This window comes from Vigna angularis, chromosome 5 (assembly GCF_016808095.1).
Source record: "Vigna angularis cultivar LongXiaoDou No.4 chromosome 5, ASM1680809v1, whole genome shotgun sequence".
NCBI classification, from domain to species: Eukaryota; Viridiplantae; Streptophyta; class Magnoliopsida; order Fabales; family Fabaceae; genus Vigna; species Vigna angularis.
In genome coordinates, this window is record NC_068974.1 from 5275842 (window position 1) to 5293872 (window position 18031).

Below are 18031 nucleotides of genomic sequence, written 5' to 3' on the forward strand. Positions count from 1 at the left end.
ATTATACTACGCATGAATACTCAAAACAAAACAAAACCTTAATGAAATTTATTATAGATAAATAAGCCACAACTTATAGAAAATGGTCCTCAATCTATGAGCATTTACGAATGTAATAATCTAGTAAAAAATGTTAGATTTTGTTAAAATTAACAGAAAAGAAGACATTAAATAAAAAATTAGAAGAATATGAACTAGAAAGTATAAAGGAAGAAAAGGAATGGAATCCGAGGAAGAAGATTGATGCCCAACTTTGTAGCATCTTCAAATTCATTCTTATGGCTTGTTTGATAGGAGAAGGAGTGGAAACAAAGGCAACAAATTCAATTGGATTTGTTTTCTAGGAAAAAAATGGGAAGGGGGAATGAAGTAGTTAATGGGTCTGACTACTACTTTTCTACAATATTTCTCCCTTATTTCTTCTAATCTCTCTATGTTTCACCTCATCTCTATTGAAACTTAAGAGAAATGCAATCCTTTCTTAGTGAAAATACAAAATTCCGAAAATACAAATCTTAGGAAGAGAAAAATTACCATCGCTATCAGAAGCATTTTTTATGGTAAGAGAACTGAATAATTATTATACTACGCATGAATACTCAAAACAAAACAAAACCTTAATGAAATTTATTATAGATAAATAAGCCACAACTTATAGAAAATGGTCCTCAATCTATGAGCATTTACGAATGTAATAATCTAGTAAAAAATGTTAGATTTTGTTAAAATTAACAGAAAAGAAGACATTAAATAAAAAATTAGAAGAATATGAACTAGAAAGTATAAAGGAAGAAAAGGAATGGAATCCGAGGAAGAAGATTGATGCCCAACTTTGTAGCATCTTCAAATTCATTCTTATGGCTTGTTTGATAGGAGAAGGAGTGGAAACAAAGGCAACAAATTCAATTGGATTTGTTTTCTAGGAAAAAAATGGGAAGGGGGAATGAAGTGGTTAATGGGTCTGACTACTACTTTTCTACAATATTTCTCCCTTATTTCTTCTAATCTCTCTATGTTTCACCTCATCTCTATTGAAACTTAAGAGAAATGCAATCCTTTCTTAGTGAAAATACAAAATTCCGAAAATACAAATCTTAGGAAGAGAAAAATTACCATCGCTATCAGAAGCATTTTTTATGGTAAGAGAACTGAATAATTATTATACTACGCATGAATACTCAAAACAAAACAAAACCTTAATGAAATTTATTATAGATAAATAAGCCACAACTTATAGAAAATGGTCCTCAATCTATGAGCATTTACGAATGTAATAATCTAGTAAAAAATGTTAGATTTTGTTAAAATTAACAGAAAAGAAGACATTAAATAAAAAATTAGAAGAATATGAACTAGAAAGTATAAAGGAAGAAAAGGAATGGAATCCGAGGAAGAAGATTGATGCCCAACTTTGTAGCATCTTCAAATTCATTCTTATGGCTTGTTTGATAGGAGAAGGAGTGGAAACAAAGGCAACAAATTCAATTGGATTTGTTTTCTAGGAAAAAAATGGGAAGGGGGAATGAAGTAGTTAATGGGTCTGACTACTACTTTTCTACAATATTTCTCCCTTATTTCTTCTAATCTCTCTATGTTTCACCTCATCTCTATTGAAACTTAAGAGAAATGCAATCCTTTCTTAGTGAAAATACAAAATTCCGAAAATACAAATCTTAGGAAGAGAAAAATTACCATCGCTATCAGAAGCATTTTTTATGGTAAGAGAACTGAATAATTATTATACTACGCATGAATACTCAAAACAAAACAAAACCTTAATGAAATTTATTATAGATAAATAAGCCACAACTTATAGAAAATGGTCCTCAATCTATGAGCATTTACGAATGTAATAATCTAGTAAAAAATGTTAGATTTTGTTAAAATTAACAGAAAAGAAGACATTAAATAAAAAATTAGAAGAATATGAACTAGAAAGTATAAAGGAAGAAAAGGAATGGAATCCGAGGAAGAAGATTGATGCCCAACTTTGTAGCATCTTCAAATTCATTCTTATGGCTTGTTTGATAGGAGAAGGAGTGGAAACAAAGGCAACAAATTCAATTGGATTTGTTTTCTAGGAAAAAAATGGGAAGGGGGAATGAAGTGGTTAATGGGTCTGACTACTACTTTTCTACAATATTTCTCCCTTATTTCTTCTAATCTCTCTATGTTTCACCTCATCTCTATTGAAACTTAAGAGAAATGCAATCCTTTCTTAGTGAAAATACAAAATTCCGAAAAACCTATCATTGTTGGGTATCAGAGAGGGTCAATCTCACTTTGTCAATGCCAGATCAGTTCACCAGTGACTGCCATAGTCTACCTTGTTCTTTCCATTGAGCACCTAGTTGTCTTATCAAGTGATGCAAAACCCTATAGTCACCATCATCATCTGCCATCGAATTTCGATACTGATATGAAGTAGCCCTCAAAGCAATAAATGAAACCACTGGTCATGCCAGCACAACATCTTTGTGCCACCAACCTAGGTGGGTGCAGTCCATGCACCACAATGATAACATGTTGCCTCTATCGATCTCATCGGCCTCTCTTCTCCTAATTCCAACCTCCTTTTCTGCCTTTCCAACTGTTTGGAGTTTGAATTCAAACACATTAAAAGTTCCACTTTTACTCATGTTCTCTCTGTTGTACATTGGTTCTCTCTATTTTTTGTTTGCAGTTATATCTGGACCTGTTCACTCAATTTCTAGGCCACCCACAACTACTTCAAAGAACCTCAATGGGAAAAATTATTTGTCTTGGTCTGCTTGGGTTGAACTGTAGTTTCCTATTATTATGGTGAATCATCTGTCACAAGAATTATTTGCCTTTTCTCAACTTCTAGGTCACCCAAAACTATTGAATCATCTGTCACAGTATCTACTAGCTAAGAGGAGCTAGTGGAAATAGAGTACAAAATGGTTGCAAATGTCCTCAATGCACTTTTTGTAAAGGAGGGATTACGCTAAAGAAAACTACTTCTATATACATGGCTTCACAGATAAGACAGCCAATGTCTCCAAACTTGAAAGGGTAAAACCACAGTTTTCGAGTGAATGCCAGGAATATTTGTGATTACAGCCCAGCAATCAGGCACAAGCTCCCAACCAATGTGGTTTGTCAAAACCTTGCATCTCCTAAAGCAAGGTAGGTCAAAGCCCATGGATAATTGATTCCTATACTTTAGATCATATTTCTAGTAAAACCTTCTGATTCCATCTCTTCTCCTAGAGTTGGCTTCAACGTGATTCTATTTAAGATTAATAACTACGGTTTATAGTGTGCATAAAACACAGTCATTCTTGTCCTAAGTTGTAGTGTAAAGTTGAGAAAATGTTGGAAGAAATTTATAACGAGGATACATTTTTTTATAGCTGCTTTTGGTGCTATTTTTTAATTAGACTATTTTGTCGTTGAAAGAAACATTTTCATTATATTTGATAAAATTACTAATTAGGAACCACACAAATTCTTTATATAAAAATAATAGTTTAATCTAGTATAATCTCTTTGCTCAGAAGTAACCAGAGCAAACATTAAATTATTCATATGTGGACATGGTTCTCTCACACTAACAAATCCTTTTATTTCTCCACAAAATCCTTTCAAAGCCATTCTTAGAAAATCACCTACTTTCTCAAGTATTTTTAAAATTGTATTATTTTTGTATAATAGAAATGGGGATACATAGGCGTGTGAGTATTTGTGTTTCTTGTAGATAGAATAAAACAATTAATTCAAGATAATGATATTTATCAATTGGACTGTAGGCTAAATATTTAATTGCGTAAATTGCACTAACCCCATTTATGCTTCTTGATTCTTTAATGCAGATTAGGTGTTTTATTTCCTTCTCTGCTTCCTAATGTAAAATAAGTATGTCTACTGAAATCATTGTTTTGACAGATATTCAAGAATGCCACCAAATTTGTTGCCACTTGTTGTTACATCTATTAGGACAAGGATTGAAGAAGGATTTTGGTTGAAAAGTGAACGAAGTGGTCTGCTGGTTAGTTGTCCGATTAATTGTCCAAAGTTTATTTTGTCCTTCCCTAACATTGACTTTTGTTGGCAGGCTGCTGCTATTGGTTGCTTGACGTTAGCTTTGTGTACCTCGCCATCTTCTGCTCAAATAAGGAATCTGCTCTGTGACGAGGTTTCTTCAGGTGACTTCTGCTATTATTGATAATGAAAGCACACCTATAAGTTATTACTTAAAATTAATGAAAGTCTAAAACTTTAACATCTATTTTTTCATAATTCATGGTTCTAAACGCTGATTTTATTTTATCTACGTTCACTCAATAGTACTAACAAATATTTAATTCCAAACTCTCAAAATGAAAAAAATAATAATACAATGGTAATAATAAAATTATTGTTATTATTATTTGTATTTACATAGTTATTTTCTTGATGACCTAAAGCTATCTTTTTAGCTGAATAGGCTTTTAAATAGGGCCTGGCCAGAGATACTTAGTAAGTTGGCCCTGTAACTTTTTTTTCTTCTGTCTGATAAGTACTTGTCTGAATCGCTTCACTAATGAGAACAAAAACAATTATGATAAGTCTTTATCTAATTCCCTTGGGATTGCTTCTTGTCCATTTAGATTAAGTTAAAACTTGAACTGCATTCCTGACTGACAGCGCAGGACCTGCATTTAGTTTCAAAAATAAATTCTCATTTTGTGTGCCAAATTAAGTTAGACTAAGGATGATTAATCCTACTTATTCATTGGAAGGCCTGAAAAAGGATGTAATCATTTTCTAATAAAAATAATATTTATTTTGTGCCAAGTGCATGGTTTACAGTCTAGAGTTGGTAGAATCTTAGGGAGTTGAACCTGTGTGAGACAATAAGTCACCAACTGATTGACAGGATTGATTTACGTGAATTCATGTTTAGGCACAAGACATTACTGGTTGGATTTTGCACATTTCTTTTTCAGGTTACTGCTTTATTGGTTTGGCCTTATTTTTTCATTTGTTGGCTTTCCTTCAGGTCAGATTGAGACTGAAAAGAAGTCTGGTGTTCTTTCTACCTTATTTGAATATTCGACACAATCGAGTTGCCTAACCATTTGCCTTGAAGCCCTGCAGGTAATCTTTTTGGTGTACATTGGTTAACTGTTTATTTGTTTGCACCTATAAATGGGGATGATGATGTATATGGTTCCTGGAATATGATTTTTGTTGAGCTTTTTATTGGCATCTTGGCAATGCTGACATCTAAAGCACACTAATCATTTGTTATCACATGAAAAATTTATTAAAAAAAAAAAAAAAAAAACATGGGGGCTGAACCAAACCTATGCACAAAAATACAATGCAAACATCCTACCAAAGAACTAAAAAACTCTAAGGACCTGTTCGCATGAGTTGATTTGTGAGGATGGATTGTAGTGAGGAGGGAATTTACGAGTAACTGTCATGTTCGCATGTAGGGATTTCAGTGGATGTCCGATAACGGATTTACATGATGACATGAAAATGCAATCTTCTCATGGGAGAGGGGATTTGAGGGTGAAAGTTATAGTTAGTGTTAGAATTATTGTATTTGTATTTAGATGTGAGTTGTGAGTGTGCTGTATGTGAGTGTCTGTGAGGTGTGTACCACTCCCTTAATCCTATAAGTATAGGATTAAGGAGAAGGGATGTAACAAGTAAGAGAACCATTTCATTCAATACAATTCCATTATCACATGGTATCAGAGCAGGTTATCTGATCTACCTCTAGGGTCTCTGCTGTCTGCCGGCGGCCGGCCGTCATGGCCGCCGGCAGCCCCTACAATTTTCGGCAGCCTCTACAGTTTCCGGTGACAGCTCCTCAAATTCCATTTTCTCTTCTTCTCTGTGCATCCGTCCAGACCAAGTGTGCCACTGCTGTCGCCGCCACTTTCCGCTGCCATCGCTGCTGACTCCGTCGCCGCCGTCGCTGCCGCCGCCGCCGCCGGTCACCGTCACGGTTTCGACGGGTGACCAGCGGATCTGGACCGTCTCCTTGAGCGACGGCCACCCCTGCCGGAGACAGGACCAGAATCCTCCGAACGCGCCATGGAGCTCTTCTTTCCGGCAAGTCCGCCGCCGGCCGCCGTCACCGTTTCGACCGGTGACCATCGGATCTGGAGCGTCTCCTCGAGCGACGGCCAACCCCGCCGGAGACAACACCAGATTCCTCTGAACGCGCCTCCACGCGCCTCCTCTTTCCGGCAGATCTCGGACGCGTATAGCCACGCGCCGCCTTGTCGCCGGCCACCGTCACCGTTCCGACCAGCGACCACTGGATCTGGTTCGCCTCTTCACGCGACGACCAACCCCACCGGTGCCGGCGACCGAAACCTCCGCACCAGCTGTCACGCGCCGCTTCTTCTCTGCCAGTCTCGGCCGCGTGTTCTGCACGCGCCGCCTTCCCGCTGCCGGAGTTTCACCGCGACACCTCCATAACCGTCGTCGGAGCTCCCTCTCTTTGTTCCGACCCTCAGAGCAGCCATTGCTGCCATCTTCGTCTCCACCGTTGATGTCCAGGCGCCATTTGCTGCTGTCCCGCGCCGTTTGCCACTGTCTAGGCGCCATTTGCCGCTGTCCCGCGCCGTTTGCCACTGTCTAGGCGCCATTTGCCGCTGTCCCGCGTCGTTTCCGCTGTCCCGCGCCATTTCTGCTGTCTGGCGCCGTTTCTCCGTTGTCCAGGCGCCGGTTGCTGCTGTCCGGGCACCGTTTTCCGCTGTCCAGCCACTGTTTGCCTCTGTCCGCGCCGTCTGCCGCTGTCCAGGTGCCGTTTCCACTGTCCTGCGCCGTTTCTGCTGTGCGGCACCGTTTTGCCGTTGTCCAAGCGAAGTTTGCCGCTGTTCGGCACTGTTTGCCACTTTTCGGTGCTAGAGTTAGCACTGTTTGCTGCTGTTTGGTGCTAGAGTTAGCACAGTTTGCCGCTGTTCGGTGCTAGAGTTAGCCCGATCTTCTTGCACTATTTGCTGCTGTTTGGCACAGCCGTTGTTCGGTGCTAGAGTTAGCCCGATCTTCTTGTGATACACTGCTACGTATCACCACTTGGGAATTGTCCAGCAAAGAATTTTGGACCTTCAATTTGGATCTTTGATGCCTCTGTTTCAGCATTGTAGCTTAATCTTGTGTTTTGTTTTAGTGGTCCAGCAACTGTGATATTCCACATTTCCGCCGTTCACACTAAGGGGGAGTACGTTTCCAAGACACTGTAAGTCACATGTATATGGGTGTAGTCCCTGCAGTTTTGTAGATTTCAGCTACTACTGTTGATCCCGTCACCCAGCCATCATTGATGAGGATTTAGTGTAGTCCCTGCAGTTTTGTAGCTCTTAGCTTTCAGCTACCACTGTTGATCCCGTCACTCATCCATCATTGATTGGAGAATCAGTCCTTGCAGTTTGTCATTGGCCACCAATGCTTTCCTTCATCCACTTTTGAAGTTGAAGTTTCACAAGCTGCTGTTGTCCATCTATGTTTGCCTCACACTCTTGAAGACAAATCATCTAGTTCAACACCGAGTTCATCTATTCCAAGCTTAGTACATACTATATGTATGCTCTAGCTTGAGGGGGAGTGTTAGAATTATTGTATTTGTATTTAGATGTGAGTTGTGAGTGTGCTGTATGTGAGTGTCTGTGAGGTGTGTACCACTCCCTTAATCCTATAAGTATAGGATTAAGGAGAAGGGATGTAACAAGTAAGAGAACCATTTCATTCAATACAATTCCATTATCACAGTTAGCATTGGTGTAAAACCTCATGTATTCTGTTCTTTTCTATAAAATCACTGTTCCATTATCGTTTAGTGGCATATAGGTGCATTACGTCTGTACCGTGCATAAATTGACTGATAAAACTTGTAGTAAATTCACATCTACTATTTCCTCTATGACTACATGAAAATTATTGGCTTAGCCTACCTTGCGAAAATCTCCACATAATGGGTAAAAAACAGCAGCCAGTAAGAAATTTAACATCCATTTTTTGGCTATACTGGTCTGAATTATAGGAATAACCAGAACTAATAGAATGAAATTCTTTTGAAAAAAATCTGTACAAAAGTGAAATGAGGAAATAAATTTATCATACTACAACAACTATACAAACAAATACTGAGGTAATAAAATGGTATCATGTGCTCCAACATATAGTTTGTGATTGTATTAAAATATTGTTACTGTTGTCAGCTTTGTGTAGTAGTTTTTTTTTCTGCCAAAAGTTTACTGAAATTTGATGACTTAATGCAAAATGAAAATTAAGTGAAGTATTGGTGTTAGCTTGAATATGCTTGATCTTGAAAGATAAATTGTATCTTGCCTTTGTTATTTTGTCATGGATAGTTAAATAGATGTTTTAAAGCAGTGGTTATTGATGGACATGTATTTTTCTATTGATGTTTACATAATAATTTGTTGCATGTATCTATGCTAGTTTATTGATATATTCAGATTAACTTTCTACAGGGACTTAAAGCTGCATTCCACAATTATCCTAACATAGTGACTGCGTGTTGGGAACAAATTTCTGCTATTGTGTATCACCTCATTAGCACTATGAGTTTTGAAACCCCTTCCAGGCAATCAAGTGAACTTGTTGGTAGCCCTACTACATTTATTAATGAAAAAGTTACTATCGCTGCTATTAAGGTAGCAACTTTGTTTTTCTTCTGAACTAGTGTCTTAATCTCATTTCTTTTAGATTAATTGGTGTATAATGAATAGACAATTCGAGTTTGAAAATGTGTGTTGTATGCATTGAAGTTAATTGGTATCTTTGCTTTCCTTTCTACCATAAAGATGTAGGGTTTGTTTGAATAAGTTTCTCCATAAACACTTCTGCGAAAAGAAATTAAGTAAAAATGAATGAAGTTTTTTATAAGCTACAAGTAGCTTATGCATAAACTAACTAGTAGAAGCTCTCTTATTTAACTTATCCAAGTTTAGACTTTTCACTTATGCATAAACTATTTTTTGTTTATTAGGAAATAGATTTCATTTTTTTCTTCTTATATTATTCTTGTATAAGGGCTTATGAAGAAATTTAAACAAACAAACCTTGTGTTCGTTCTATGATCTGTTGTATTCGTTCTATTGTTCTGTTGGTCTGTTTGATTTACCTAAAAATAATGGACTAGACAACATTAAATTGTTCATTGTTTGATTTTAAAAGTGCTTATGGAGCAGCACAAAACAAGGGATAAAGTGTTGGACCAAAAAAATTCACGTAGTTGACCTAGGAATAACCTTTTTGGTGTTGCACATAAGAAAATAAAAGAGGCCAATCTACTCCCTCACTCTCCTAAATATAGTCAATAGATGTAGACCGACTTAGTAAGGTGCAACTGATTTTTGGAAACAATGTCATCTAATTTGGCTATGGTATGGTAACTTTTACAAGCAGGGCTAATATTTTCATAGTGGGTATAATAGTTGAGGCAGCTGGGTGGAAATAATGGTAAGAATGTTAATTGAGTTTACGTTTGTGAAAATAGTGAAAACTAGGTGTTGTTTGTTGGATATTAAATGCAATATTAAGCGTTGTTGGTAGGATATTAAATGTATTACTAGAAGTTGTTAGAAGATTCTAGAGATCTCTTGTAATTATTACTTTAGGATTTGAGTTCTTTATATTAGGAGTTGATGTACCGATTCAAATCAATTAACAAAAATAAGAATCTTCTTTCTTTCAAATTAATCCTTTCAAGTCTAGGTATAGGATTAATTCCCTTTGTGTACAAAATACATATAGGGTAATTTATTTCCAATGAAGAATAATACAGGAAAGTACACTTAGAAAATACACATAACATTATAAGTAACAAGATATTATAACTAATAATATCTTAATATCTAACACTCCCCCTCAAGCTGTCCCATACAAATCATATGTACCAAACTTGTTATAAATATATTCAATTCTAGGTTTCCATGAAGACTTGTGAAAATTTTTGCTAATTGATTACTTAAAAAAATTCAATCTTAATGTGTCCAAATACAATTTTTTCTCGAATAAAATGATAGTCAACCTCAATATGCTTGGCCCTTTCATGAAATACATGATTAGAACTAATTTGAAGAGCAACCAAATTGATTGTCAAATATAAATATCATGTTAGTGACATCTTCAAATTCCAAGTTTGCTGAAGCTATAGCTCTATATTATGCTTTTGCACTAGATCTTGCCATACTTTGTTTCTTGCTCTTCCAAGAAATAAAGTTACCTTCACTCGAAACGCAATATTCAGAAGTAGATTTTCTATTTGAAAATCTTGTTTAGTCAACATCTAATTAACAAACAACTTTAGTATGGTTATTGTGACCATATAACAAATCTTTTCGAAGAGATTCTTTAATGTACTTTAATATAATGATTTGTACATGAGGAATTGAGAAATTGGTTCATCACACTAATTGTGAAGGAAATGTCTGGATGAGTAATAGTAAGATAGTTTAATTTTTCAACTAATCGTATGTACTTTTGAGGATCTAAGAAAGGCTCCCCTTGAATAGGTAGGATTTTGGTATTGGGATCCATGGTGTGTCAACAAATTTTGAGTTCATTAACGCATTTTTCTCCAAAATATCCAATGCACACTTCCTTTGAGATATAACAAAACCGTTGTTGGATTGTGCTACCTTAATCCCCAATAAATATCTGAGTTTGTCAAGATCTTTGGTCTACAAGTGGTGAAAAAGGTGTTATTTCATCTAGGAGATGGCATGGGGATCACTGCTTGTAGGATCAATATCATCAACATATACTATCAAATAGATACACTCTGTACTTGAGTGACGATAAATTACTGAATGACATGCCTCATTACAAGTCATTCGAAACTGCTGAACAACATTGCTAAATTTTCCAAACTAAGCCTTAGGAGATTGTTTCAAGTCATATAAAGATTTGTAGAGACAATATACCAATTAAAAGACTCTCCTTGAGCAACAAAGTCTGGAGGTTACTCCATATAAATTTCTTCTTATAAATCTCCGTCAAGATAAGCTTTTATGGCATCTAGTTGGTAAAGAGTTCATTGTTGAAGAACAACCATGGCTATAAATAAGCGAGTAGAAGCCATCTTTGCCACTTGAGGAAAAGTATCACCATAATCCAAACTAAAAATTTGTGTGTAGCCTTTAGCCACAAGGCAAGCTTTGAGATGATCAATAGTACCATCAAGACCAACTTTGATAGAAAAGACCCACCTACAACTAACAACGAATTTCCCATATGGTAAAGGGACGAGCTCACAAATTCCACTATTCTAAAGAGCACTAAGGTCATTAAGCATTGAATTAACATAGTAAAAATATTTATATGTGTTAGTGGTATCTATCCTATGTACATTAATGGACATTTCTTTCCGTTTGAAAGTAAGATAGGTTTGTCCTTTTCACCTAAAATGTAATTCTCTCAAATTTGACGTGTCTCTTATTTGGCTGTGGGCACAAACATGCTTTTGATGTGATTTTATATATAATTTTATTTTTATCTCTTTTGTTTTGAGTTTAAAAAGCTTTATTAATACCATTATATTTGTGTCACATGTGTCTCGTAGTAGCACTTTTATATTTCTTTCATTGGCACAAAGTGTCAAATTTCCTTCTTTTTACCATTTTTTTTCTCAAGTTTAGAAGAAAATAATTTCTCTCTCATATAGTCTCATTACATACATCTCATATATATATATATATATATGTATGTATGTATGTATGTATATGTACAAATATGTGCCTATACATTGATTGGATAATTTATGAAACAAGCACATCTTATTCTAGGAAAATTATCCCTGAGATTGTAGGATTGATATACTAGAAACAAAACCAAGATACAACCAACATACAAAATTAAAACCAATAGGAATAAAATCTGGAACTTCCTAAAATATCTTGTCAAAATAAAATCTTAAACATTCTAAAATATCTCAACATTATTAATATTCAACACATAGATGCAACTCTTTGAACACTAATAAATTTCTCTTTCCAATGTTGTTTGTTCCATTTCAAATTAAAATGAGTGTCTTGTTTACCCAAATTCAAAGTTTCTCATTTTGATGTGTTTCTCATTCATTGTTGTGAGCACGAAATTGCTTCCAATATTTTTTTGTATACTTTTTATTTTTTATTGAGTTTAGGATATTTTGTTAACACTATTACTATTTCTTGTATCGAATTTCATATATATTTTATTTTGAAAAAACTTTGATGCAATTCCTTTTGTGTTTTGGTGCCCTTCGCCAATTTGGATTGATGTTTTGCCTTGATGAGCTATGGTCACCTTTAATACAGACCTTTGTTATACAATTAGGTAAAAATCTAATTCTGATTAGAGAACAGAAAAAGCATCTAAGGAACTATCTAAACTTTTTGACCTTTTTATTTTAAATATTATTCACTTGAATTGGCTAGTGATGTCATTTTTGGGATATGATTTCTTGCATCTATTAATTTTAGAATTTATTTTTGATATTTTAAGGTTCTAGATGAGGCTCTTCGGGCAATATCTGGATTTCAAGGAACAGAAGATCTTTCAGATGATAAATTAATGGATATTCCTTTTGCATATGATTGCATTAGGACGAAGAAAGTATCATCCGCTCCGTCGTATGATGTGGAGGGAAAAAATGATATTATAGTAAACTTTGAAGCTTGTGATTCTGGAATTCAGCAATGGTGTGAGGCAATTGAGAAGCATATGCCTCTTATCTTGTGTCACTCTTCAGCAATGGTGAGATTTTTTTATATCATGTCATAGTTTTGTATTTTTTATACTAAATAATCGAGTCATGTGTGCTAACTTGAATCAGTTGTTCATATATGTTGAATCTTTTCATTTTTTAAATTAGCTTAACAGAATGAGATCGTATTAGTAGTTTCATGCACAAATTGGCTACATACAAAGTCAGCTATTGCTTAACAGAAACAAAAAAGCAGAATAAAAGTAGAGAGAAGCATACCACTGGTATAGTTTATCAGCAAAAATAGACCTTAGTTCTGGACCTATTAGAGATAGACTAACCTTTAAATTTCTATTAACCAAGCACAAAATTAATTGTCTTCCTTGCTACACATCTGCTACTTTACTAAAGATACCACGTTCATAATTCTTATCTATTCAGATATGTAACCAACAGTCCCAGAGGTCAGTGGCTCCATAGTCTAGTCTTTAATAGTGAGAAAAAGGTGTATATAAAGCATTAAGACTGAGAGAAAATGAAAACTTACCAGAATATGTCAGAGAGCACACACTTGTGGGCTGGACATTCTTCAATTCTCTAGCAGGTTGGGATATGTCCCCTTTTCCATTCAATAATTCACGATCTCAGCCTTATAGGTGGATTATGCACCAATAAAGGCTGCAATAATGATCAAGGTGGCACAGTAATGAAGGCTGCAATATGTTCAAGGGGGTGCAATAATGAAGGTTGCATTTAGGGTTGATAGACATGGTCAAAGACTTAATAAGTGGGTTTATGACCTATTCATCTTCACAAAACCAACTTGCATGATAAGGATTACACTCTACATATATATATATATTATAACCTGACCTTATTCTTGGGTGATATGAAATTTCCAACACAATTCCTCATTCCGAGGAATGAATATCTAAACCATGAGATTGGATATTTATGGGTTGTCTAACAAGAGGCCAATAACATATTTATGGGTGTGGTCTTACAGGAGCATGATAATTGTGGCATAAAAGTCCCAATGAACGTCATTAAGACTGGTTGAAATGACTTTAATACCATCTCAAATTTAGAAATAATAATATATTTCTTCTATATTTCAATAAGGCTTAATTAAGTTTTAAGTCCTTGCTAGATTTGAGAACTTTCAATTGAATCCCTATTAAATTTTGTGGTCTGTTTAGTCCTTAATAATTTAAAAATTTTCAATTAACTAGGTGATGTGGCTGTGAAATGAGTGATGTGGTTATTAAGTGGGTGATGCGTATTTTATCTTACCCCTCACCTTGTTTAGTTTTTGCCACATGTAATTTTATGATTTTGTAATTTCATAATCTTATAATTTCACAGTTTTACCATTGTCCAGTTTCCCAATTTCCTAGTTTCCTAGTTTTATAGTTTTACAATTTTATAATTTTATAATTTTATTTCTTCAACGGCTTTGGTTTCCTAGACCTCTTCGACCATAGGATAACTGGAAGAACACTTGGCTTCGTAGAAATGCGGTAAAATTTGTAGTATCTTTGATTGGACTCCAACTGTGTTCATGGAACCCTATTTTTACTATTGCGAACTTTTCCTTTTTGGTGCACCTCATCGCAGGATAACACTTTCATTGGGCTTCTTCCTCCCACCATGAAAACCATGCTGAAACTTTAGGTGCTTTTGTATAACCAACTTTCGAGTTCCATTCCTACCTCTGGTTTTTGCAATAGCATGAAGCTCAATTTTATTTCATTCACATGGTTTTTCTCTTCGTAAAGTGGGGAATGAAATAACGTTTTGGTGGTTTTGGATGTTAGAGAGATTTGCATTGTTCATGTACGGGTTTCCTCATGATTGACCCGTATGATGACGTCGTTGAAGACCCCTAACCTTTCTGGAAACTTCTTTATTGGTTTTGTGCTGAGAAAGGCGTGGTTGGATAATTTTTTGGTGAATTATAAAATTATGAATTTACATTTGTTCAAAAACTAATGACGGGGCAAGACAATTGCTGCATCACCCAGTTAACTATCACATCACTAAGTTAACAAAAAAATCTAACATTAGGGACTCAATTGAAGGAGACTTGAAACCTAATTAAGCCTTCAATAATGATGTCTTTAGACATGTTGGAAGTCTCACATCGACTAGAGATAAGATCAATTCTTAATGTGGTATTAAAGCTATGAGTTGGAGTCTATAGCGAAATTTGTTGTTTGTTGGATCTATTGTTTTACCTGCTATTGGATCGTAATTAGACCACCCATTAAAGTCTAGTCCCACGCACGAGATATATATGTCTTGGTGTGAGAGCTGTGCATTGGAAGTCCCATGTTGACTACAAATAAGACCAATAACAATGTATATGTGGGTGCAAATCTCACTTTACAAGTCGATTTGGTAATGTTGAGTTAGGGTTGAAACCCTCTTCTTAACGTGGTACAAGAGCCATGAGTTAGAGTCTATCCTAGCAAAATTTGTTGTTTGTTGGGTCTATTGTTCCATTCTCTACTAGGCCTTTATCGAACCACCCATTAATGTTTAGTCTCACGCATGAGTTATATATGCCTTGACGTGAGAGAGGATGTGTTGGAAGTCTCACATTTACTAGAGATAGGGCTTATTCTTAACATGACATCAAAACCATGAGACAAACATATCTTAGCGAAATTTGTTGTTTGTTGGGTCTATTGTTCCACATGTAATCGAGTCACTATCGGAACACGGTTAATGTTTAGTCCCACATCGACTAGAGAGGTCAATTCAAAATATATAAGTGGGTGCAAGCCTCACCTTACAAACTGGTTTTATAAGATTGAGTTAGGTTGAAAATCCACTTGTTAACAAAAGTACTTGAGTTTGTTGGTTATTTTAGGAAATATAGAGAACTTATTCTAAGAAATCAAATCCCTATAGCTGGATAAAGGAAATAACTTCCCAAAATTAAAGGATTTGGATTAGGAGATTATTTGATAGATTTGCTCTATTATGCCACCATCATTGGTCTCCTATTAAACTATCCATAAATATCTAATTTCACAGTTGAGATCTTTATTATTTGGTGCAAAAGGATGTTTTGGAGATTTCAGTCAATGAAGAATAAGATTGAATTATAATATATAAATGAGGTGAAATCCTCACCTCGTAAGCTGGTTTTGTGAGGTTGAGGTAGGAATAAATCCACTTATTATGAGTATTAGAGCTTTAGGTTTTTTCTAAAGCCCTAGTCTTTGTTTTTACTACTCACAACTACTTACAACCTTTGTTAGAAGTTCCACATTGACTTGTGATAAGGTCAGTTTAGAATATATAAATGGGTGCAAGCCTCACCTTACAAGTTGGTTTTTTAAGGTTGAGTTAGGTTTAAAGTCCACTTCTTAACATGATATGAGAGTCATGGATTAAACCTCACCTTACATGTGTTTGTTGGCCATATAGTTCCGTCCGCTAACAAGCTGCTACCGGACCACATATTAATGTCTAGTTCAATGCACAAGATGTATATGCCTCAGCGTGAGGGGGGTGTGTTGGAAGTCTCACATTAACTAATGATAAGATTAATTTATAGTATATAAGTGGGTGCAAATCTCATCTTACAAGCTTGTTTTGTAAGGTTAAGTTAGGCTTAAAATTCACCTCTTAATAACCTTTATTGCCATTTTATCTTCAAGAGGGTGTAGCCTTAACTTTTACAATTTTGTTGTAAAATCCATTATTGTTGCCTTCTCTTTGTAAAATCACCCATTAGACAGCCAATTGCTGAATTGCATCTCTGTGATTTCTAATCCAAAATCATCAGAGGGAGGATTCAGTATTATAAAGATAGAAAGATTGAAGAGCCAACTAGAACACTAGAGAAACCCTCTCAATTGTACTCTCTTGCTCTCTTAGGTGACGTTTCTTGTATGAGTGTCTCACATAGTGCTAACTCTTGGATTGTGGATTCAGGAGCTACATATATGACATTCTCGCCTCAATTATGTATTTCTTATACAACATCTCCTAGCAATAGGGAAACTATTATTGGCAATGGCTCTTTTGTTATAGTTGTAGGATATGCATATATTTATTTATCTTCCAAACCTATTCTTAAAATTGTTCTATATGTCCATAAACTTTCATTAAGTCTTATCTCCATAGAAAAACTAACGTATGATCTGAATTTCTCTATAACGTTTTCCCCATCTTTGTGTGTTTTAGTAGAAAAGGACTTGGGGATGAGGATTGAACTTGCTTAACACCACCTGAGCATTTATCTTTCAAGGCAAAGTTCCAAAAGATTATTGGGGAGAAGCTGTCCCACCTAAGCATTTATCTTTCAAGGCAAAGTTCCAAAAGATTATTGGGGAGAAGCTGTCCTACCTACTGCTTTTATGGTAAATAGACTTCCCTGACATATGGTAGAGAAAAAAAGTCCTCTTGAAACCCTAAACCTTTTTTCTCTCATGTTCATATATGAAGTCAATCCTCATAGCTAGGTTGGGCTAAAACTAGAAGAAAACCCATGGAGGTGGGTGAAGGATGATATGGTGCAGAAGCTTTGATGGACAAGGGAGCTAAGCTCACAGTTTTGTGATGTTTATGGATGATGGAGGTGGTGTTTAGTGATGCTCTAAAAGAGGTTAGGCCAACTCTTGGAGGAAAGTGGCTAGAGAAGGTCATTGGGGTTGCTCTGGCATAGCACCTAATAAGAGTAGTATGGCACAAAAATGAACATAACTTTACTCTAAATGAAAGGTAATTACATGAAGGAGACACACATCTATTTATAGGCTAAAGTGTCTCAAAATGGGCAGAAATTTAAACCTAAAAGAACCACCCTCGTTAGCTTGGAGAGCAAGGAGAAAATCCTCTCCATTAAGAGAAGGACAAGTGACAAAAATCCCCTCTAATGAGAGGGGGACATGTGGCCACTACTTATGGAGAATCCTCTCCATTCCTAGAGTAACATGTGGCCACTAACTAGGAGGAAAAACTCTCCAAAGGGAGGGTGACACATGGCATGGATGGCCCACCCCTCATTGTCCACCAAGTTTGATGAAACTTTGACCCCTCGGTCAACAAGTCCAAAATCATGTCCCACTTTGGTCAACATTGGGCCTTGGCCCTTTGTTGACTTGAGTGGTCAAAACCCTATTCTACTTGGCGCAAAATACAAGGTGCAAAATAAATCCTACACTTCTAGGCCCATAATCCAAAACCCAAATAAATCCAAGACCACTTGGCCCAAAATACAAGACCCAAAATTATTCTTACTCTAAAAGCTTCATGATGGCCCAAGATAGCCCAAGAGATAGAGTCTAGGTCCACTTTCACAGATGACTTTAACTCTTCTTGAAAGTGTTT

General features: G+C 35.8%; 1 protein-coding gene across 10 annotated transcripts in view; it reads left to right on the forward strand.

Annotated features, from left to right (window-relative positions):
* The window catches only part of LOC108340207 (uncharacterized), a 60286-nt gene that overhangs the window by 19961 nt on the left and 22294 nt on the right, over positions 1-18031 (forward strand). For all 10 annotated transcript variants that reach the window (XM_017577417.2, XM_017577418.2, XM_017577420.2 and 7 more), the window contains 5 exons: positions 3910-4012; positions 4079-4169; positions 5006-5103; positions 8466-8648; positions 12484-12735. In XM_017577417.2, the coding sequence (XP_017432906.1) occupies positions 3910-4012; positions 4079-4169; positions 5006-5103; positions 8466-8648; positions 12484-12735 (727 nt within the window). The remainder of the gene's footprint in view (positions 1-3909; positions 4013-4078; positions 4170-5005; positions 5104-8465; positions 8649-12483; positions 12736-18031) is intronic.